The 23,578-nt window shown below is 48.5% G+C and overlaps 2 protein-coding genes across 5 annotated transcripts; both read right to left on the reverse strand.

Moving 5' to 3' along the window:
* Positions 1 to 551: 551 nt before the first annotated feature.
* NMB (neuromedin B) lies at positions 552 to 1,968 on the reverse strand. 3 transcript variants are annotated; one of them, XM_081124377.1, is made up of 3 exons: positions 1,748 to 1,968; positions 1,019 to 1,191; positions 552 to 807 (listed from the first exon to the last, which is right to left on the reverse strand). In XM_081124377.1, the coding sequence occupies exons 1-3, from the start codon at positions 1,899 to 1,901 to the stop codon at positions 772 to 774; spliced, it is 363 nt and encodes a 120-aa protein (XP_080980503.1). In that variant the 5' UTR covers positions 1,902 to 1,968; the 3' UTR covers positions 552 to 771. The 3 variants fall into 3 exon arrangements, with proteins under 3 accessions (XP_080980503.1, XP_080980501.1, XP_080980502.1); XM_081124375.1 differs by having other exon boundaries at positions 571 to 802; XM_081124376.1 differs by having other exon boundaries at positions 687 to 867.
* Positions 1,969 to 4,585: 2,617 nt separating this feature from the next.
* On the reverse strand, positions 4,586 to 23,276 carry SEC11A (SEC11 homolog A, signal peptidase complex subunit). Of its 2 annotated transcripts, XM_081124381.1 has the most exons (6): positions 22,933 to 23,276; positions 17,892 to 18,001; positions 13,789 to 13,938; positions 11,288 to 11,407; positions 5,298 to 5,355; positions 4,586 to 5,100 (listed from the first exon to the last, which is right to left on the reverse strand). In XM_081124381.1, exons 1-6 carry the CDS (start codon positions 22,981 to 22,983, stop codon positions 5,050 to 5,052), a joined length of 540 nt encoding a protein of 179 aa, XP_080980507.1. In that variant the 5' UTR covers positions 22,984 to 23,276; the 3' UTR covers positions 4,586 to 5,049. The 2 variants fall into 2 exon arrangements, with proteins under 2 accessions (XP_080980507.1, XP_080980506.1); XM_081124380.1 differs by lacking the exon at positions 17,892 to 18,001 and having other exon boundaries at positions 22,933 to 23,258.
* Between the last annotated feature and the right edge of the window lie 302 nt (positions 23,277 to 23,578).

Raw genomic sequence — 23,578 nt, forward strand, 5'->3', positions numbered from 1 at the left:
GGATAGGACACGGGACACCCGGCTAAATTCGAATTTTCGGTGAACGACGAGAGGTTTTTCTTGTATGTTCGCGCAATGCCAGGCCATCGCATCCAGGCCGTCTCATCCCGAAAAGAGAAAAAGGTCGTGTATCTGAAATTCCGATTTAATCGGGTGTCCTGTACTTTTGCTAACTGGGGATTCTACCGAAAGCCGGAGGAGAGGGCGCGCAGCGGGGTCTGGCTCACAGCTGCGCGGGGGCCCCGAGGCCGGCGTGAGGGAGGAAGGAAGGAACGGGGTGAGCCAAGCCCCCGCCGTGCGGGCTGCTCCGCTCCAAGCGCGAGCCTGGCCGGGCCAGCAGGGGGCGAGCGAGTGGGACCCGTGGCTGCAGGGGCCTGGCGCACAGCGGGCGCTGAGGACCCGCTCGCGGAATGAATGAGCTCAGGGGCTGGAGCCCGAGTCAGTGCCAGGCGGGTGCCGCCGCGGGTTCTGGGCTTCCTGGAGCCAGCCGCATCTGCAGCCCCCCTTCCCTCCCATCCCCCAAACGTGCTGGAAGGAGAGGACCACACATTCTGTGTAAAGAGCAGGGTTTTATTCACAACTTCAGCAGGAACATAACTTGTGTCTGCATTGGCGACATGCCTGGTGGCCCGACCAGAAATCACAGCAATGGAGCAACAGAGATTCCAGCCCAGGATTTACATCCAAATGGGGCCACCGCCAGGGTCCCATTCAGCATCTTTCCCGGGTGGGCACAGTCTGAGCCTTGGCGCTGTGTCCTCACTAACGGCGTCACTCCTGCAGCATTTGCACCAGCGGCCTCCTGTACTGAAGGGGAGCAGAGGAGCTGGCCTGGGCGGAGGGGCCAATAATGGGACCCTGCCATGCCTAAGTGTCAGACATCCCGAGTTAGACAGGGACGGGCTCTCGCCTGAGGCAGGCCCATCACACCCTGGTCGGGCAGGCACACCCTACACCCAATGCTGGACCCAGGGGCAGCCCCGGCTGAGCCTCTCCTGGGCCTGGGGGGCTGGCTCACCTGGGTGTGAGGTGCTGGGCCTCGGGGGCTCACGCCCAGAGCTTTCTTCAGCAGGAGGATCCTGAGCAGATCATGACTCAGCTGCAGTCTCTGGTCCCCCAGGTGGATGTGGGGAGCTGTCCCCTGTAGGGATGGGCTAGGGGGCTCCAGACTCTTCTTGCCCATGAAGTGCCCTAGAAAGGAGGCGCCGAGGCACAAGGAAGTCAGGGAGTGGGGGTCCCATGGCAGTGGGAAAGCCCCCGTCCGTCCCATCCCTCAGTCTCACGGCGGGAACATAGGCGCCTTCCTCCTCACCAAGGAGCCATAAAGACCCCTGCTGCTGGCAAGGCCTGTATCTCAACTTTTCCTGAACCGGTGGAGAGGCTGGCACAGCCAGGGGGAGGCGGGATGGGCCAGGCCGGGAGAAGCTCGGCCAGGTGTGCAGGAAGGAGCCGAGAAAGAAGAGGCCAGTGGGAGGAGGTGCGGGGGAGACACGCGGGGCTGGGCGAGGCGGGAGTCTTGCTCCGGGGAAGGGCGCCGGCTGGCAGGCGGGTCAGGGTGGGGCGCGGCTGTGCCTGAGCCCCTGAGTGATCTTAGCAGCTGCCTGCCTGCCTGGGCCTCAGGCTCCCTGCTGCCCGAGCAGCTGGGCTCCAGGGCCCAGCCCAGGCGCCGACGGCTGAGGGGCGGCCGGAGGGGAGAAGGGGGTGAGCGCTCGGTGGTGGGACGCGCTTGCCCGGGTCCCAGACTTACCGGTGGCCCAGAGGTTGCCCCGCGGGTGCACCCGGATTCTGCTGCCCCGCAGGCGCGGCTGCGGGAGATCCCAGCTGAGGGCGGCGCCGGCCGCGAGCAGGGCGAGGAGCAGGACGCGGCCGAGCCGCCGCGCGCCCCCCGCGCGCAGGGCCATGGCTGAGGCTCGGCTCCGGCGCCCTCCTGCCCGCTTTAAACCCGCGCCCTGGGGGCGGAGCCTGCGGGGGCCCGCCCCGCCCCGCCCCGCAGGCCCTTCTCTGGTCTCCAGCAGGGCCCCCAACCCGCACTCCTGCCGCAGGGGCACCGCTTCCGCGGGTGCGCTCCCCGCCCCGAGCCCCCCACCTTCACGCTAAGGCCCTGGCCCCCCTCCCGCTCCGCCTCTAAGCGGACAAGTGGGGACCAGGCCGCCTCCCCCGGGGTCACCCGCTGGCGCCCTGCAGAGAGGTACCGGGGGACCTGCCCCGCCCGGGACCCGCCTCCCCCGGAGCAGCGGCAGGAGCTGGGACGGCCGCGGGACGCGGGGGGGAGACGCGGCCTGGGCGCCGCCTGCTGGCAGGGCCGCCGGCGCGGAGGAGCCGGGCTCCGGGTGGGTCGGAGCGAGCACTGGGCTGGGAGCCCCCGCAGGCGGCAGGTGCGACATCCTCCAGCCCTGCCGCTCCTAACACCGCATTTCCTACCGATGTGCGCGTGGCCGCAGCCGCCGCCCTGCCGCTCCTAACACCGCATTTCCTACCGATGTGTGCGTGGCCGCAGCCGCCGCCCTGCCGCTCCTAACACCGCATTTCCTACCCATGTGTGCGTGGGCCCCAGGGCCGCCTGGCCGGGGCGCCGCCTCATGAGTGGGCGACGCTGCTCCGAGTAAGCCCCCCTTGGCTTAAGAGTGCAGAGCACTGTGCTAGGCACCGCAGGAGGGCAGACAAAAGAGAGTTCCCTGCTCCCGAGGGAGGTCACCATGTCCGGGGGAGGGGAGTACACGGAGTGATGACAAAGGACGACCCCTGGGCCCCGGACCCTTCCCTGAAACTCCACACAAGGCGGCTGCCACAGAACCTGCGGGATAACGGCTCTGCTACTAGGCTGGCCAGCTCCACGGGACCCTCCCCGCAGGGGAAGCGGGCACGAGAGGCGGCTCACCATGCCGAGCTCCCGCGAGCACGACACAGAGGACAGGCGAGGGGCACTGCGCTCGGCGCTGGCTCTTCCTCCATCTCCTTGCCTCTCACCCCACCTGGCACTTACACCTCTCGCGTCGTCACTGCTCAGCATGGTGTAGATACAGCTCTCATCGCCTCCCTAACAGCCCCGCACCCACCCTGTCGCCTCTGGCCCTCGATGCAGCAACTGGTGGGAACACAGGCGCTGGCACCGAGTGCTGCCCCGCTTAACCGCTTCAAGGAACCTTATTTGGCAGGTTCGCCTCTCTCTCCAGCTGGGAACAGCCCAGATGTCACACTGGAATCAGACTTCGGTCTGTTCTGACCACTCAGGGCAGATGCTGCTTTCCCGAACCACACCCAGGCTGCGGTGGGCGATGATGCCCCACCAGCTGAGCCACCCCAGCCAGGGCTCAGGTCCCTTCCTTAGTCTCAGATTAAGGAAGGGGCTGCAGAATCAGGAAAACAGCAGAATCTTTTGAGGTGTGAAAGGGAGAATCAGGGATATTCTGCACAATTTCCCAGAGTCAGAAACTGAAACTGTCAAAATAAAATTTTTTAAAGGCCATATTCACAACACCTCCCTCTAAAGAGGAAGGGTGACAATCCCCACGGGTTCGAGGAGCACTTGTCAGCTGTGGTTTGCCAAGTTTCACCCTCACTGGGATCATTAACAGCCATAACCAGGGCCTGCAGGCTGAAGCCTCCTTAATGGATCCAGGACAATTCTTTCCACAGGGGAGGCCTCAGAAGGCCAACTGTCCCTCTTCTTGTTCCATTAGCGTTAGTGTGAACCGATTCCCACTTCAGTGGGAATGAAGAATAGAAACTGTGCACTTAGCCCAACACTGAAAACCTGCTTACTCTGAGATTTCACATAACTATAAGGAGAAAACAAAGAATTAAGAGTATTTTGCGCGCCCGGCCCGCATGGCTCAGCGGTTGAGCATCGACCTATGAACCAGGATGTCTCGGTTTGATTCCTGGTCAGGGCACATGCCTGGGTTGCGGGCTTGATCCCCAATAGGGGGCGTGCAGGAGGCAGCCGATCAATGACTCTCATCATTGATGTTTCTCTCTCTCTCCCCCTTCCGCTCTCTGAAATCAATAAAGACATGTTTAAAAAAAAAAGTATTTTGTGCTTCAAAGACATGGGCTACGTTCCCTACTTCCCTGACTCCCTCCCTGCCTCCAGAGTAAATGAGGAAAACACCTGAGCCTTGGTATTGCTACTGGAAACCTTGCCTCCTGAGGTCTGCAGAACTTACGGGGACAGATCCAGGCAGATCGGAGTCTAAAGGAAACAGTGGCCTGCTTGCCTCCTCCAGAGGGGGAAACCCACTGCCTCAGGCAGACAGGGCTGCCAGTGTACAAAAGGTTGGGTCTACAGCAAAGTGAGATTTTCTGGACCTCTCAGCAGCGCCGGCTGGGTTTACATACATCTGCGTCACACCCTGGTGAAGAATGAATTTTGTGACTAAGAGATGCCCTATGAACGTCAATGGCTACTTTGACTTCACAAAAACAAAAAACACAACAAATAAGCAAACAAAGAAACAGCTGGCAGTTTGAGGACAACCTTCTTAGCTGGAGGACTGTTCACATCTCCCCAGGGGGCGCTGGGCACCAGCACTAAAAGGCAAACTGCAGAAAGCTTTCCCGACAAACACAAGTCAGGGATAAAGGGTTCAATATGCAAAGTCTTTTATTTAACATTTTGAAACGTTAAAACTTCCAACCACCTCAGCATACGCCATTCCCATCACAGGGAGGAACAGGCGGCTTCAGACTCAGGCAGAGCTGCGTGCTCCTGACAGACTCTGCAGGCACTTTAGAAGTGAAGCTTGGCTTCAAAATACAAACACTGGGGGCTTTGGCTCAACCTTTTAATATAAAAAATTCACTGATGTACAAAAATGCGAAAGTGTGACGACAACATATGAAATCCTGTGACTGAGTCCCCGAGGAGCGCGCAGTGGTGCGCGCACACCCGCCCATACAGACTCTGGGTGGAAACATAAACTAATGCAAACCAGTGCTACCAAGAAGGGCCGGCGTGTGCGCTCCACTCCACCAATCACAGACCAACATCTACCACAAACATCAGAAACACAGAGTATGGGCACCTCCCAGGACCAGCAAGGCAGCTTCTTACTCACGATGGACCAGCACAAATAAACCCAGCAGGAAGAGCACTGCATACTGGAAGAGAAACAGAGCCAGTCAGAGGCCTCACACGTGCACGCGCCCTGACTCAACAAATCAACCGGCCTTTGTAACCAGACTATATCGTCCGACTATCCAATTAACCTTCTATATTTAAGTGCAACCCATTTAATAGTTCCCCAAACTTAGCCAAAGATCACGTTTTTAATGAAACATAAAGTACAGGATCTTACCTTAAATTTAGGATAGTCATTCATGAGGATCGTCACAATCCCAATATAAGGAACAAATCTAAACAAAGAAACAAACAAAAAGCTGATCGTCACAGAACTTCGCAAGTAGCTATTATTACTTACTGAGCATGCTCAGTATCTTCCACGGAAAACCAATTTCTGGTTTACAAAGTCCATCTGTATCTACCGTTGTCCTATCAGATCCCTTCAACAGCCCGTGATAGGGAAGTTAGGGACATCCATTCTATAGATGAGGAAACAGATGCTCCTGGCCACGGCACGTGGCTTTTGTGGCAGAACCAGTACCGAATCCGAGTTTAGACATCTATTTGGTGGCTCTAATTCAACCTGCTGACTCAGTGCTGGGGCTGGGTTGTCGCCATGACCTTCACGTCGGGAGCTGTCAATCTAGTTGGAGAGACAAGGCAAACAGCCGGGACATGACAAGGTCCTTCATGCTAAGTGTCCAGAAGAGAGTGTAAGAGCCTATTCCAGTCCTTAACAGGTCCTCAGCCTCATTCATCAGCCACCTGTAATCTGGCTTTGGCTCTCTTAACCCTGAAACTTTCCAGAGCAGTTTAAGTCACTGCACGCAGCTGACCAGTCTCAGCTCCCCTCCTCTGTTCTGCAGCCTCTGACTCTGACGACCGCGAGCTTGCCCTCGAAACCCTTCTTGGTCTGTAACACATACGCTTCGACTTCTCCTTTGTGTTTTTCACTAGTTCATTCTTTCCTCTTGCCCTTAAACTAGGTAAAAGCACCTGCTCAACAATCTCACAGCACCCGACATAGTTCCTTCATCATGATTTTAATGGCATATTAGTTGTATAACTAGCTGTACAATGTCCGTCTCTCCTACTAGACTCTAAGCCGATCTTGCGCACAACATATCCTCAAGGGCAAACAACACCTCGCACACAGTAGGCATCCAGTCACTACCATCTCACTCAATCTATGCCCAGGCCTCTTCTTTTCTCTTTCCCTTGGGGATCTCATTTTCTCCCAGGACTTCAATTCTCCCCTCAATGCAAAAGACTCAACATAAGAACTTGGGGAAGAGGAAGTCAGCAGGGTACCATCGACGTGGGCGCAAACTGACTGGACCTGAGTGGACGGGTGATGCTGTCCTGCACCCTGTACAAGAGAAGGGAGGGTGGGCTGAAGGACAGCATGACCTTTGCATATTTTAAAATAGCCCAGATAGCCCTAGCCAGCTTGGCTCAGTGGTTCGAGCGCTGGCCCAAGGACAGAAGGGTCCCGGGTTCGATTCTAGCCAATGGCACGTACCTCGGTTGTGGGCTTGATTTTGATTCCCTGGCCCTGGTCGGGGCGTGTATGGGGGGCAACCAACCAATGTGTCTCTCCTGCATTAACGTTTCTTTCTCTCTCTCCCCCTTCCACTATCTCTGAAAAGCAATGGAAAAAATATCCTCAGGTAAGGATTAAAAAAGGAAATAAAAAAACAAAATAGCCCAGATACTTTCACTCCGAACATCCACAACCTTTGCAGCATGCCAAAGGTGCACAGACAGAAATCACCTCCCACATAACACCTCCACTACCACCTAACACCTCCACCATCAAAGTCTTGGGCAAACTTAAAAAACAGAAATTTTGTTTTTGGTACATTTCACTTCCTTCCAAGAACTCCTCTTACTTCCTGTCTCCTGTCCTACCCTGTCCTGCCCCTCTCCCTCTGGCAGCATTACCCAGACCCACCCCCTCCACCCCTCCACCCCCACTCCCCATTTGTTAAGTTGCTGTTTCTTGAAACCTAGACCTCCTTTGTCAAAATCACTCGAATACCGGTTAAAAATGCAGATCACTGTATCTTCTCCAGATTTACTAATTGGACCATCTCTGGAAGGTAGAGCTCAAGCAATGTTTCTGCACACTGAGCACAAGAAGCGCTGCTCTAGCACACGGCATGCATGCAACAGACATGTGGTGGCAAATATCACCCCTCAGAGGGCCCACATGTAGTTTCCACCCCGAAACCTCTAAGAATAGCAGTCACTGCAGAATGGCACAGCTATCAGAGGGCAGAGAGAGGGTCTCTAGATTTTTAACACAAGCATTTTCCTTTTTAATGTAATAACTCTTTGATGTCATCTCTTTTGTCTCATTTATTACACCTTCATGAAAGCAAGAGCTTTCAGTAAAGGTAAATCACCTAATCTGAGAACGTAACAGCAAATGCCTGATGATAAAATGCAGATTAATAGCTATAAAAGCATCTGTGGTTTCTCTATTAAGACAACATCAGGCTGCTGATTCTGGCCATTCTCCTGGGTAGAGACTTTCACTGTTACCTCCTTGCAATGATCCTGATGCTCATAGAACCACACTGCTTGAGTTATCCACGGACACATAAGGTAGCCTATGGCAGGCAGGCCAAAGCCACACAAAAGACCTAATCGTCTGGATCACCATCTCCCTCCGTGGACAGAGACGGCAGAGAGCACAGTGCTGTGATCATCAGTCATCTTCAATCAGATGCCCTTTTCCCTCCTTGCGAAGATCAAGTCCGCTAAAGCAGAGCTGGCGACAAGTAGAAGGTTCAATATAAGTAAACCAAATGCCACCCACAAGCAAGGCCACCTCCAGCACCAGCCTGTGCCGCGTCACCCTGAAGGCAGGGTGTGCAGATGTGCGTGTCCTGTGTGTCCTGGATCAAAGTGCTGTGAGGGAGCCTCAGGAGGAGGAAGAGCGCCTGCTGAGGTCGTAGCGGAAAACAGTTTTGTCAGAAGTTAAGAGATCTGTATCTGAGAAGTGCGGACTTCTGTAGCGGACTTAAAAAGGACCACGGTGCCCATCCCAGAAAAGCCTGGTTCAAGTTAAGTAAAGAGAACCTTTCAAAAGCCTCATCCATAAGCTGGCTGACTTCCGCCAACAGCAGCTCAGTCGCTCTGCTCCTATTTTTACTCGTTTTCAATGTCGAGATGTCTCCACTCCGTGACCCACCAGCTTTCACTCCTTCCTCCAGTGCTGTCAGCTCTTCTTTCACTAACAGGTCCTCTTGTTTTTTAACTCCCTGAATTTAGAAAGAATCACTCCTATTAAACACTTAGTTGGCTCAGTATTACTTTCATTTTCTAAAAGCCAGACATAAAAAACCTCATAGTGTAAGATTCTGTTTATATAAAATGTCCAGAGCTGGCAATCCAGAGAGACAGAAAGTAGATTAGTGGTTGCCAGGGGCTGCAGGGGAAAGCGGTTGGGGAGTGACTGCAAATGAGTGGAGGTTTCTTCTGGGGTGTGGAAGTGTCCTGGAATGCGATAGTGGTGATGGCTGCACACACCTTATGAATATAGTAAAACCCAATGAATTATATTCACTTTAAAGTGATGAATTTTATGTCCCAATATATGTGAATTGTATCTCAACAAAGTGTTTTTAATTTGTTTTAGTTAGGGCCTTAGTCCTGTGTGCAGGCAGCTTTTTGAAAAAACCCCACATTGCATTGTTTTTAATGCATGAAGACATCTGTACCACAGTCACAGAATGACCTGCAGGAAAGCTCTATCCTCAAAGTCTGGGTACAGTGTGACTCTGAAATATCAGTTTAGGGCTTTATAAACACAATTTCCACAGAAGGAGGTGATACAGCCCATTAAGTGTCAAGGTAAGCGGCGGCATAATCAGCGGAAAGTGAATTTGCGCAGCTAAGATCCTGTGCCCTGCTGTTCATGCCCAGATGTTTGTACCTCATGGAAAGTTACCTACTTCAGAAAGTACCGGCTTTATACTTTTTTATTAAAAGCCACAAAAAGGTCTGTATCTTCAATGTTGGAATTTAGAAATAGCATTGCATATCGTTTAGATAGGGTGGTGCATCCTTTACCCAACAGGGGCCCTTGTGAGCAGACAGAGCTGCATTAAGCACCTATGAAGATCCAGATAAAGGGACACTCTGTCATTCTGGTGGGAGTGTAAATAAAACACAATGGCAAGAGTTGTGGAAAGCCTTCTGTGTCACCCAGTAATTCCACCTCTAAGAATGGACTGTGAAGAAATGACTGGCACAGGCACTGAAATATATGTAACAAGGACACTCGTCCTAACATTGCTCATAATTTAAAAAATGGAAAAAATCAAAGTGTCCAAGAACAGTGGACTGTCTAAATAAAAATGGTCTATGCATATAGTGGACTAGCACAGAGCTTTGAAAATGGTGATACGGAGATAAATCTTATGATTTGCAAAGATACTGATGACTTTGGGGGATGAAGGAGGCTATAAATTGTGACCATTCTTTCCCTATACACGGAATGTGTTTCTGAATGTGCCCCCCCCCCTTTATACATTGAGGCTAAAAAACCATACACCAAGAAGTTAACTATTTATGGAGGGGGAGCCGAAGAAGAGAAGTGACTTTGCTTTTTGATGACTGTTATTTCCTTGTGTTTCTACAGGAATCTGTACATTTCAAATGAAAGTAAAAACAAAAAGACTCAAAAAGGGTGATGAGTCTGAATACCCATTAATAGCAGCATCATGGGAACCGAGAGAGGGGCAATGATTTCTCAGAATCGCTGGGGACCCCATTTGGATGCTGACGGTATAAAGTCTGGCTCTGTCTTAGGACACGCAGCTCTCCGTAACGGGCGGCACGCACAGCAAACCCCCAGCACTGCCACAGACAAAGCACACGGGCGCTTATTCTGATCAGATCTCTCTGGCCCCACACTGAGCATCTCTCCTGCTGTCACAGTGGCAGCTTCCACTTAGTAACTCGCACTTACTTCTCTGTGGGAACCGATGTTTGCTAGAGCAGCCATTTTCAACCCGTGTGTGAGCCACAACAATTTTTAAAATGTGCAATATCTGACTATTTAGCCAGGGACGCTGACCTCTTTCCCCTTAGATTGTCAAATAAAACAATGACAACAGTAACACAGCAACAGCCGTCCGGTGTGAACGAGTCAAAATCATACCTACTTTTTTGGTCAGATCGGCAAAAAATGTATCTTTGGGTGTGCCGCAGAATTTTAGTAATTAGCTCACGTGTGCTGGGGCTGAAAGGGCTGAAAAGTGCTGCCCTAGAGAAATCCCTCTGAACCCACATTGTCTGTTCTAGGTCGGGAGCAGGTGCTCTCCCAGCAGGAAGAATGCCTGCCAGGCGGTATCTGAACAGCGGGACCCAGCAGCTGCCGGTTTCACAACTGCTGTGCCTGTGATTCTGGCGTGAGGGCTAAGAAAGTGGGCTCCGGGTCAGCCAGCCACTTACCCTCAGTGTCCTAACTCGGCTGTGTTTCCTCATCTATAGAATGGAAATATTAGGGTTGTTCTGAGGTTAAAAAAGGTAATATTTGCAAAGCACTTAGGATGAATCGCTGGCACATAGTAAGCCCTAAGAAACGTCAGTTATTGTTAATACTAGTAAGAGCATGAAGGGAGTTACAATCCGTACTTCCTCATACCAGTCACTTCCAATTCCTGTCCTCCACTCATCTGTTCTCCTGATAAAATCTGAAATAAACAGGCTTTATATAACTTTTAAATTTCATTTGACCTCAATAATTTCAAGACTAGAAATAAAACAGTGTGGAATAAATTAATATGATCAAGTTAATGCAGATGAACACTTTAAGTTGCCGACTCAGTCAATCCTTAAGAAATGTAAGTTTCACGAAGCAGGATTAAAACTGCTCTGGATTCCCAGAGCCCAGCAGAGTACAGACATCTGAGTACATGGATGGTGGTGCCTAACATTTCTTAACGGAATTAAAGAAACAAATGAATTTTTAAGTCACTGCAGCTCATCACTAACACTCTATTCCTTTACTGGGCCCCATTTCCTCCCCTCTGAGCAGTATACCCCAAGTTTTAGATGTACTTTAAGAAGCATACTTTTCAAAGGATACAAGGTGATCTGGTGGAGCCAGGGCCCAACCATTGTCTTCAGCTGTGTGTGACCAGACAACATGACCGAGAGGCCACGTTTCAAGAGACATGAAAAACCCAGCACACGCTCTTCTATACTCACCCCCTTGCTCGCCCCACGACATCTTTTTTCTCTAGCCAGTGCTGTCCTTGTTTATAGAGGCCTCGGTCATCAACTGCATTATTGTCTCCTTTGGTCAAAAACTTGATATGTCCATTTTGCCTGGAAAGAGTAAGAGGAACCCAGGTCATCAAATACCTCGCTGTCATTTCAAAGTATAGAATTTGTTCTTGTTAACCCCAAATTCCCATGGAACTGTGATATTTTATCACCATTCCCAAGATGAAAAAGCATTACTTATTTAGCTAAAAGGATGTTTACAGCTGTGTAGCTTATACTAGGGAAAGACGGGAAACAAGCTAAAAGTCTACATTCAGGAGCTGAAATACTAAGCAAGCGTGAGGGACACTGTTACAAAAGACTAATGACACTGGACTATGTAATGACACTGGAAGATCACATAAACTGCATTAAGAAAAGATTACAAAATAGCATGTACAGTTTAATCTAAGTTTTATATGAAAACAAACACAAACCGCCCATTTATTCAAAATACAAGGAGCAAAGGAACACATTAAACCACACACAGGATATGTAAAACTACACATTGACTCAGTTTCTTCAACCAGTAAACTACAAAGAACAAAAGAGTTGCGAAACGAATTTACGTATTAAATAAGAGAGACTATAGTCATATCAACCAACTGCAACTGAGAACCTTATCAGAATCTGGGTTCACACTGTTAAAAAAAGCTCCTTGGTTATGTGTCATAGACATTTACTAAAATATTTACATATGACATGATGCAGTATCTACAATCTGATTCAAAACAATACAGGCAGGAAAGGGGGAAAGGTGGTAGTGTAGGTGGGACAGAATTGGCCAGAGATTAGTAATTATTGGGACTGGGTGAAGGTACATGGGAGTTCACTGTACTGTTCTACTTTTATGCGTGTTAGAAATTTTCCATATTTAAAAACTAAGAGCAAAAATAACAGCACCTTATTTAATCAGAAACTGCCTAGTTTAATTCTTCTAAAGAACATGAGGTTTCTAGTAATTTTAAAATTTAATTGAAGGCAAAGGACATTTTATAGTTGATTAAAACCATCTTAACATCAGTTCAAGTGAGTCTGGGTTAACCACTAACCAGAAGAAAATGAGCTTCGACTCCTACTGACTCATCTTCACTGAGATGCTAAACCAGAAACTGGCCCACTAGACACTAAATCTGCAGATAAAACTAAATTGGGAGGTGTTGCAAACACCAAAAACAGCTAGGTGCAAGCAGCCACATTAAAAGTGAGATTCCAACAGGAAAAAATGCAAATATATACAGAGAAAAAGAACCTGCAGCTGACAACTCAGTAAGTTAATGAACATCTGAAAAATGCTGGTGGGGGAAAGGGGACAGGTACTGAGAGGGGCTAGTGCAAGCCTGAAAGCCAGGAGCAGCGGGAGGCGAGCCAGTCCAGCCATGAAGGTAACTGCGACCACACAGGCGGAGGAAAGGAAAACCAAGGAGCAGGAGAGGAAGACTCCAAGAAGGAAAGGGAAGCTCCGGGGGTCTCTGCTCTTTCCAAAGGCTGGATCTGCCAACCAACCAAACATACCCCCAAGAATACAGTCAGGAGACTCCAGTCGCTGTAGCTGTTTGAAAAAGCACAGGTCTCCTTCATCCAGTTGACAGTGTGACAAATATCCTCTGGTGGCACCAGCTCAACTCATAGGCCCCCTCTAAGGAGGGGACACCCTCTAAGGAGCTCAACATGCTTACAATTTAATTCAACCATCACAATACTGTGATGGTAGGAAGGAGGAGATGACCTCTTTATAGACAGCAAAAGATAAACTATGCAGTCTGTTTGTAAAACAAAGAGAGAATTATCCCAAATTTAACATCATCTCTGGGTGCTAGGATTACATGGGATTGTTTTCTGTATTTTCCAATGTACACAGCAGCATGTGTAACCGCACACGCACGCACACAGTAATAGTATACTGTTCTTGTGGCCTTTCACTACAATGCAGACAACTGATGCCAAGAAAAGTGCCAACTGTGTTCCTCCATCCCCTCAGAGGCTCTGGGACCATTCCCAAAGAAAGGGGCATGGGCATGTGAGATTTTAAGAGCTGATCATGAGGGGTGGAGGGTAAGGCAAAATGACTTCTGGTGCGTGACGTGCCTGATGCCATTTTAAGCAAGTTGCTCTGAGTGACAGTGACCGCCAGGCCTGTGTCATCTGAAAGGAATGTTCTTATGTAGATACACAGGCCCATTAAGTTGCTGACCGCTTTGAAATAGGCCGGGTTACTGATCTGGTTGGGAACCAAGAAAAACCTTCAGGGAAATAAATGAATTAATAAATAATGATTTTGTTTTCAAATGTTCCCCAAGCCTGCAGACATTCGTAAAAATGTACTGGAAGAAAGGCCTAGGAGTTTCCCACCCTCCTTAACCTTTAGGTTATCAAAATTAAACACCGTGAACACTGAAACATAAAAATATTTTAAAACAAAAAAAGATATCATTTGCACATACTTTTCATGAATCTTCAAGACTCGATGAACTATAGGAATCTCTCTTCCTTCTATTCTAAAAACAACAATTTCTCCCACTCGTATGGGATCTTCAACTCGATTAGTTAGGAAGAGAAGATCTCCTCTATGAAATGCAGGCTCCATGCTGCCACTGGGAGGGAAAGAAGACACAACAGCAAAGAGTCTGAGATTAAATTTACTTTCAAAATTAGACATTCAATAAAACAATCTGAAGCATCACCCTTGATGTATACTCAATACCTTAACAAACATACTGACATAAACGTACACAGTTCTGAAAACATGGTTTCCTCAGACGAATGAGTTACCCTAAAGCTTCTTTAGCTATTAGCATTCACTCACTAGTCCCATTTCAAGCATTACTATTCAAAGGAGATAAATCTTTGAAAAGGGCAATGCTACTAATTCTTTAACCTTTTAAAATTTCAAGTGACAGACAGAATATTAAAGAGTGAACTTTATAATCACTACCCTTATTCCCACTTCATCTGAAAACACTAAACATATTCAAGTATTCAAATGAGCACTGGGTTGTCCTCTCCTGCCATTTAGAAAGATGCAGACCAAGATGACCTTATGATTTCAAGTGATTAAGAGGAACAGCTCATCAAGTCAAAGAACAAACAGCTACAGAGATAATGCCTGTGCTATCAATTTATTTATTTTAAAAAAAGAAACAAGAAAACCAAGGACAGTAGAAAGGATTTCTGCCTGAGAATTTCAGAGATGAGCAAAGAATTCAATTCCATGGCAATTACTGAGGACGAACCTCTCACCTCTCTCTGTTCCACACTGTACCAAGTTCCTCAAAGGTCCTAAGACGTGTCCCTCTCCCTAGGAGACTGACTGAGGCTTAGAGAGGCCTAAAGTTACACATCAAGAAGGCGATAAAGGTGAGATCTGAACCAAGGGAGGCCAACGGAATCCGTTCTCGCTGAGCCAAACTGCCTCCGAGCCACTCTAGAATTTTAAGCAGGAAGCATCATAATAGTATTTGCATTTTAGAACCATCACTTCAGAAGCTAGAGTATACAGAAGACATTAAGACATGTACCGAACTAGTAAGTGGGGTAGATGAGAAGGGAGACTGGGAGACCAGCTGCCAGCCTATTACTTATAATTGAACATTTGGCAAATACTAAGAGTGTTATTAAAAAATGGACCCAGGAGAATAAGGGGGAAAATACAGAGAAAAGGGGGTAATACAGAATTACCTCAATTATGTAAGAAATAATACACATGAAAAAGAGACCAAGGTGTTAACAACAATTATATCTCAGAACTATGGGTGACTTAGTTTCATTTAGATTTTGTGTATGTTTTCAACATTTCATATAATGAAAATATACTAACTTTTTTCCTGATTAAAGCAGCATTTTTTAAAGGTCACTACAACACCCCAGGCAGGAAAGGATGGGGGCCTGGAAGAGAACAGCAGCAGGGGACGGCTCTAAAAGGGCAGAACAGGGATTGGGAAAAAAACCAACCTGCTGGCCAAACGGATACCACAGAATGACTCCTGGGCTTTTAACACTGGAAACCGAGCAGATGGCAGTGAGAGTCACAGAAAAATGGGGAAAAACATGGAGTTTCAAGTGCCTGGTTAAGGTGCAGGTGCAGGGGCCCAGTGTGGGGTGAAAACAAAAGTAAAGAAATACAGATGGCAACTAGACACACATAAGTGCGCAGTGACAGGACCATCAAAGAAATAAAGCAGGGGAACTTTTTACTTTATTACTTTTTTAAAAATTTATTCTTTTTATTGATTTTAGAGATGGGGTGGGGGAGGAAGGAAGGAAGGAAGGAAGATGGGTTTGTTGCTCCACCTATTTACGCTTCATTGTCTGATTCTTGTATGTGCCCTGACCAAGGACTGAACTCACAGCCTTGCCGTATCAGGACGATGCTCTAACCAGCAGAGCTACCTGGCCAGGGTCAGGGGAAGCCTTTTAAACATGAAATAAATTATTAGTAACCTTTCTAATATTATTTGATTAAACTGTACTTTTAAATTTAAACATCAGTCACGATAAATTTTGTAAGACATTATATCTAAATCATTTAAATGTTTTAAAATTGACTCCAGCTCCGTAAAGGGAAAGGTTCTGAATGTTCCCTGAAACTCCAGTTAATCAAATAAATAAGGAAGTATTTGTCTTTATCCCTAATGGCGTAACAAAAGTCCTAGAAGTGGGCTGTCAGTTGGCCTGAGTCCTCTGAGGCATGTTTGGTTCAGGTAAAAATTATATTCCTTGGAGTAACCTGAAAACTGGGCAGACCACCCAATCACTAAACTGCCTGTCTCTAACAACTGCTCCTTCCGGTCCTGACCAGATTCTCCTCTAAGATGACCTGGTCTCTTACTGCTTGTCTTCAGTCCACACTGGCAATCAGAAAAGCTTAGTAGAGAAACAACCTAGCTACCAAATAACTTACCCAACCACCTGTAAGTCCCAACTGATCACAAATTTTCCAGCTACAGCAAAAGTGGACCGTTTTCAGAACCATCAATGGGCAAGTCCTTAGTTTAACCTCCTCCTCACTCCAACATCTTGGGTTCAAAGGTCGTTAGGCTGTCCTTAAACATCTCCACTGAGGAAACGCAGCCTGAGATAATCCCAGAAGCCTCCCCGCAGGAAGCCTCCCCGGGCCCTCTCTCTACACCTGCCCAGAGCCAACCGGGGTGGCTTCCCCTGTCAGTGTTTGAGTACCTCACCCACGGAAGCTCTCCACTGAAGCCAAGACTGACTGGGAACTTGTGGCCACACAATGTTAGAACTGGAAAGGTCTTCTGATATCGTCTAGGCTTAGGACTCGTTTTCTAGATGAAACGACGGTTCAGTGAGTGAGTGACTTGCCCGAGGTTGTAGTTGGAGAGTGAGAGAGATGAAGTGCCAAGTCTCTACACTCTCAGAGCAGCACACTGAATGCTCCCCCAGCTAGTAAAATCCACGCATCTCTCCGGGTCTGTAAAGTTACAGTTGCATCTGATTATTAATAAAAACAGAACTAAGGGATGACTAAGACACCGGAGACCCAGTGCTTCCACCGCCTATTACTGGAAGAATATCCTATGTGACAATGAGGAGTCAAATTCATCTTGCTGAGAGCAGTGAACTGCTAACTGGACTCTAGATAATGTTAGTAATTCAGCTTATGTTTATACTCCATTATCTCCAGAGAAGACTTGGGAGAGCTTACAGAATTAAGCCCCAAATAACACAGAACTATAATGGTTCAATTAAGTAACCAAGTGGTAACTCTCCAAAAATGAGTAAGTTAGGTGTGTTTTTTTCCTTTTTAAATATATCTTTATTGATTTCAGAGAGAGGAAGGGAGAGGGACAGAAAGAGAAACATCAATGATGAGAGAGTCACTGATGGGCTGCCTCCTGCACGCCCTCTGTTGGGGATCGAGGAGCCTGCAGCCCGGGCATGTGCCCTGGCTGGGAATTGAACCTCGATCTCCTGGATCCTAGGTCGATGCTCAACTGCTGAGCCACACCGGCTGGGCGAATAAGTTAGGTTTTTAAAGCACTATTAGTAGGAACATAAGGAGGGGAAAGGAAGTACAATGGAGAAAAAAATTCAGTACTGTTTGTCACTTTAAGAGATGGCATCCACACATTCAAGATTCCTGAAGCCTATACATAAGTGATAGTTACAGGTCAGCAGGAAACATGGAAATAAATAGTGATGCTTCTGTACTGACACTGAGAACATGCTGCAGAGAAACTCTTACTCTGGAGTTGATTTGTAATCAACAAACTAACAACTAAATACCAGCCTGATGTATCACAGTGACGTGCAAGACAGAACTTCAGGAAGATACAGTACTGGAACACTTACTTAAGAGATGTGTGGAAACTAAAGCTCAGACAGTAAACGTCTTGTCTTTGGGCCTGAATGTAAAGTGTCTAACATGTTTAGAATTTCTCAGGACTGAGAAATAAATAATAACCGTATTCCAGGCCCTCTCCTGGGAAGGAGTCGTTTCTAGAGGAATTATTCAATTACTCAACATCTCAATTTTCCTCCCAGGCAATGCCATGCAATCCCATGCCTTGAAAAGAAAAAGTATTACCTGAGCACCACTACAATTGGACTTTCACTTCCAGTTATGACCATTAACCCCTTCCAGATCATTAGTGCTGAGGAGACAATCATTCCAAAATTTAGGACTTGATAATACAGCTGTAAGAACAAAGGAGAAGAGATTAGAGCTGTGAGTATCCCCCCCCAGGAAAGAACTGAGAGTAGGAGCAACTTGAAAGTTCCAAGTAGCACTATTAGGGCAGCTGAAGCTCTGAGTCTTTGAAATTCTGTAATTATTACACCATCAGCATCCTAGAACAGCCCTCTTCCTCTCACCCCAGTCCCCTGCTCCATTTTGTTTGTTAAAATAGGTTTTGTTTATATAGCTTATTATTTTCAGAACCTCTATATAAGTTATTTCATTTGGACTTCACAACCACTAGCTTCAATTCAATCATAGTCATGATACATACCAGCCAACAGTGATGAACCTCTGCTTATGACTTCTCTAGTCCTTACTTGTCTATAATATTTATTCCTTGATAATCACGGCTATTCAGTGACATTTAATCCCACCCCTCCTTTCACAGCTGAGGAAATTTAGTCTGAGAGAAAGGCAGTGACTTCACCGGTCCTACAGCTTGTCAGTCACATAGTTGGGACTTGGAGGCCAGCCTTCTTTCTGACTTAAATCTGAGAAGCATATTAATCCCAGATCATACAGAACCTTGAATGTACCACTGAAAACGTGAACCTGAAAAGACATCCATAAGATGCTTTAAAGTGAAAAAACAAAAATTTGTGCAAATTAAGCTCACTTTTGCTATTTTAAAAATATACGTGCATGTGGACAATCTAAAGCACAACTGTTCTCATTTTCAAAAATTCAGTATCATGAAAATAAGCACGGGAGACTATTCTAGTTTAAAAAGGACGAGGGAGATACAACCGAGGACAGAAAATTCAGCAAAATAAAAGTGACAGTAACTTTAACTGTCATTTAATGGGCCATAATCTGAAAGTCATGTACTGCTCATTTATCTATTATAGTTATCAAATATACCAGTTATATTTCCAGTCTCATAAGAGATCCCTGAAGTTCAATGTGTAGGATATTTTCACAGAAGTCGGACTTTCAGCAATTTTAAGATAGAAGTGACCAGAGAAGCGAAATGTGCCAGAGCTTGCAAAACAGCAGTTGGCCTCAGTCTTATCTTCAGACCTCAAACTAACAGACTCAGAACCCAAACCACAATTCCCTGCTTTCTAACGCTCAGAAGACACGATCAGAAGCTAGACATAAAACCAATGGCACTGGAAAAACTGAAGCACGTTCACAACAGACACTGTTACTATGGCCCAATAAAGTCACTGCTTGTCCCAGTGAGACTCTTACAAGATAATGACAACAAAAGTCCCAAGTAGTCAAACAGGCATAATATCAGTAACAGTAAGACAAGTTTCATTTTAAAAATGTTAAACTGTTTCTAAAATCTGACAAATGAAGACATCTATACAACACAGGTACAGTCGCTTCATTCATGACGGGCTCAAATGGAAAAAACAACAAATGTCCACCAATAGGTGAGTAAACAAACTGCCAGTATCTCTAGATACCAGAATACTACCCAGGAAAAGAATGAACTGCTGATAAATACACACAAGGATGAACCTCAAAAATAGGCTGTTTAGGCCAAGCTGGAGTAACAGGGACCAAGCTTACCTCCCTGCCTGCACTAACACCAGGCAGAATATATGAAACTAAGGTTTTCAGACAGTGGACATGTGACTGCATCCAAGTAGCCATAGACTGTGATTACTCGGGGAGCAGAAACAAAGGGGAGCCCTATGACTGCCCAACTCAGACTGGGGCGTTTCCAGAGCAAGGACAATGGGGAAACGTAGGCAGACCCTGGAAGCCTCCTTGACTGGAGGGTCAGGAACTGGGAGTTTGGGGAGGGGGGGGTGCAAAGGTAGCTAGAGGCCACAGCGGAGGAGGGAATGAGGGTCTCTGCTCAAGTCCTCAGCAGAGAGACGATCAGCGATGACCAATCAGCACAGGCACAGGCACGTGAGGAAATTACCAAGGATGGAAAAGAACCATCTAAAAGGAGCAGATGGAACAACTCTCAACACTCATATGGGGCAGGAATAGCTGGAGCCCTTGAAATAACAGCAGACTTCTTGAAAGTACTAGGAAAAAACTATCAATCTAAAATTCTATACCCTGAGAAATTTTTTTCCAAAAATGAAGGCAAGCCCTAGCTGGTGTGGCTCAGTTGACTGGGTGTCATCCTGTGTACTGAAACGTCGTGGGTTCGATTCCAAGTCTGGGCACATGCCTGGGTTTTGGGATCAAGCCCCAGGACAGGCTGCGAGGAGGCAGCGGATTGATGTTTTGCTCTCATATCAGTGTTTCTCGCTCTCTAAAAATCAATAAAAAATATGTTTTAAAAATGGAGGGGGAAAAAAAAGCCTTTTCAAAGGCACCAAAACTAAAATAATTCATTACGAGCAGACCTACATTACCAAAAAAAAAAAAAAAAAAGTTTTTTTAAAAGTCCTCCAGGAAAAAAGAAAATACCAAATGAAATCTGGATTTACACACAGAAATGAAGCACTCTAGATATAGTATATGTTGGTAAATATATTTTTTTTCTTATTTAAAATTTGTGGGAGGCACCTAAAGTAGAACATAGAATTTTATAGCAGTAAAAGCCTCAGATTATATGTTGTATTTTTGTTTATACTCAGTTCAAATATTTTGTAATTTCCCTTGTGATTCTCCTTTGACCTATGTGTTATTTAGAAATGCACTGTTTGATTTCCAAATATTTGTAGATTTCCCAAAGCAAGCCTCCACTTTAAAACACGAGGAAAAACAAATGAAACCCAAAGTAACTCAGAAAGGAAGTACTATAAAAACAGGATAGCTGCGTAGAAGACAGAAGCATAATTTTGCTTTTATCTTTATTTGAAGTTAAATATGATGAAAAGGTGTGTCCAGATGCTGGGTTGACAAAGGATTGACTACAGTCGTTTAGTACTTTGCCAACTTGGCTAACTAAGCTTGAACTAGGTTTCCCCAAACTCCCCTCCCTGTATGGTTCTGGTTAGAGGTGGCCAAAGGAGAAATTTGCCCAAGATCTGAAAGGTGAAAGGGAAGCAGGTGCGGTTCTGTTGAAGGCCACTGTGGTTAGGCGTGATGAACCATTAAGGGCCTGGCAGAATCCAGCTCGTCCTCCCACTCCCAGGCTCTACGTCTAGCTCATCTGAGTAACAGAGACCAGTGCAGAGGCAACAGCCTTCCGCCTCATCTACCCTCCTTTGGTGTGGTCCACTCCGTCAGCCAGACGTGACACTCCCCGATTCCGTGGCAAGCATGGGTCTGTCTACCCATCACAGCACTTCAGAAGAGCTAGTTAGTGACACTTCTGATGCTCCACCTCTCAGTTTTACTCTGACTTATCCCGCTTCTCCCACAATTGCGTTAAGATCTTACTCCTGCCCTGGCCAGTTTTGATCAGTGGTTAGAGCATCGGCCTGCGGACTGAAGGGTTCCAGGTTCAATTCTGATCAAAGGCATATACCTCGGTTGCAGGCTTGATCCCCGGCCCTGATGTGGGGGTGGGGTGTGTGTGCAGGAGGTGACCACCCGATGTGTCTCTCTCACATCGATGTCTCTCTCTCTCTCTCTCCCCCTTCCACTCTCTCTGAAAAAGCAATGAAAAAATATCCTCACGTGAGAATTAAAAAAAAAAAAGTATTATTCCTCTAATGAATCCCTTAAATCATAATATTTATAGTGGTTCTGCTTCCCAGACTAAACCTGACCAAAAAACCATGTTTTTCAGACAAAGCTTTCTGCCCTGTGGGTATCTCACCTCCTTCCCTGAAGTCAGAAAAGAGACCTATTTGGAGAAGAGGAATTATAATCACAATTCCTGCTTAAGCGGAGCTCATCTCCAGTGTCCAAGGCTTGTGCCACCTGGCCATGGGAATGAATAATCATGCTCGTCTCCATGTCCGTGGAGAGGATATTATGGAATAAAAAGAAAAGAAAAACAACTAAAGAAATATGACTTATCAGCCCTGGCTGGGTAGCTCTGCTGGTTAGTGTCCTCTCCATGCGCCAAGGTTGCAGGTTCGATCCCCGGTCAGGACACATACAAGCAGTAACCAATGATTTATAAATAAGTGGAGCAACACATCCATGTTTCTCTCCCTCTCTCAAATCAATTAAAAAAAAAAAAAAAAAGATCTAAGCAGCGTAGCAAGTAAAGGCCCTAATTCTCACTATGGTGCTGTAGATTTTGCTCCAAGTTACATAGGATCAAGCGTGACGCCTGGGTGCGCTCCAGACGACGGTGCCCTCGGACAGTGCGTGTAATTTATAACTTAGTTTTACCTGGAATGACCTTGTGTGGGGGTGGGGCGGTGGGTGAGTGGGTCACGGAGGCTAACGCTTGTATTTTTAACATCAAAACCTGACCGATTCGTTACGCAGCCAAGTCCCACACGGAGTGAAGACTTCAGGACAGAAATCAGGAGACGTAAATGTCAAGGTCCCCGTGCCACTGAGGTCGGGCGGGTTCCGACGGCTGCCCCGCGAGGCTGCACGGGCCCGGCCCCGGGTCAGACGGGGCCCGGGGCGCACCCGGCGCGGAAGCAGCGGCCCGGCCTCCGCGGGCCCACCGCGCCCTTCCCGCCGGCAGGGCGCTGACCCTCGTCTCCGGGGCCCTCGGCAGCGGCCTCGCCGCGTCTGAAACAAGACGACAAGCGGCCCCGACACCCCTTCCTCCCCCCGGCAGAGGGTGGCCCCCCCCGTTTCCACCCGCGCCTCTGCCCCACGGGGAGGAAGGGAAGGTGGAGACCCGGCTTCCCGTTCCGCCCCTACGAGGCCCCGAGTCACTTGGGGCTGGAAACACGGGGCGGCGGCGACCGCGGCCCGCGCGCGGCCTCGGGCCCCACAGAGGGTCCGACCAGCGGGGCGTCGGGCCCCGGGGGGGGGGGCAGGGCCGCGGGGCCCCGCAGCGGCAGCGTCGGAGGAACGAGGGGAGCCCGGGAAACAGCGGGGCGGCCAACCTCACCTGCCGCTTGTTCATCCGCCGCACGTCGTCCAGAAAATCGAGAGACAGCATGGTGGGGCCGGCGACGGCGACACCGGCGGCGGGCAGCGCGCGAGGCGACCGGCGGGCGGGACGACCGACGCCGGGCTGAGCTCGCGCTGGACGGGACCCCGCCGCGCCCTCGCTTCCGCTTCCGGGGCAGCCACTGGCGCCGCCCGCCCCTGCGCTGCGGCCGGTGGACGGAGGGACTGGCGGCCTCCCTGACCCCGGCCTCGCGGCAGCAGGGCTCGCCCGCCCCGGACCTCGCGGGCTGACAGCCGCCCGAAGCCGCTCCCGCGCTCGGCCCCGCGGAGGCGTCGGCCCCGGGGTTGGAAGAGAGGAGACCGCCCCGCCACTTCCGGGAGGCGGGCGCTCGTGCACGGCTGGCCAATGGGGAGCCGCGTCCCCGGCGTCCGACGGCAGCAGCGGCCCCTGAGTGGCGGGCGCGGCGGGGCGGCGGGCGCGGGCCTGGGTGGGGCCGTGGGCGTGCGGCCGGCGGGGCTCTGCGGTCGCCGGCGGGCGGGGCTGCAGGAAGCCGGCAGCCGACCGGGTTTCGACGAGTGGTTTTTTTCCCCGTAAAGGTGGAGGGTGCGAGAGCCTTTGAAAGCGGCACCCGGACCTCCCCCCG

This window comes from Miniopterus schreibersii, assembly GCF_964146895.1.
Source record: "Miniopterus schreibersii genome assembly, chromosome: 22".
Taxonomy (NCBI): domain Eukaryota; kingdom Metazoa; phylum Chordata; class Mammalia; order Chiroptera; family Miniopteridae; genus Miniopterus; species Miniopterus schreibersii.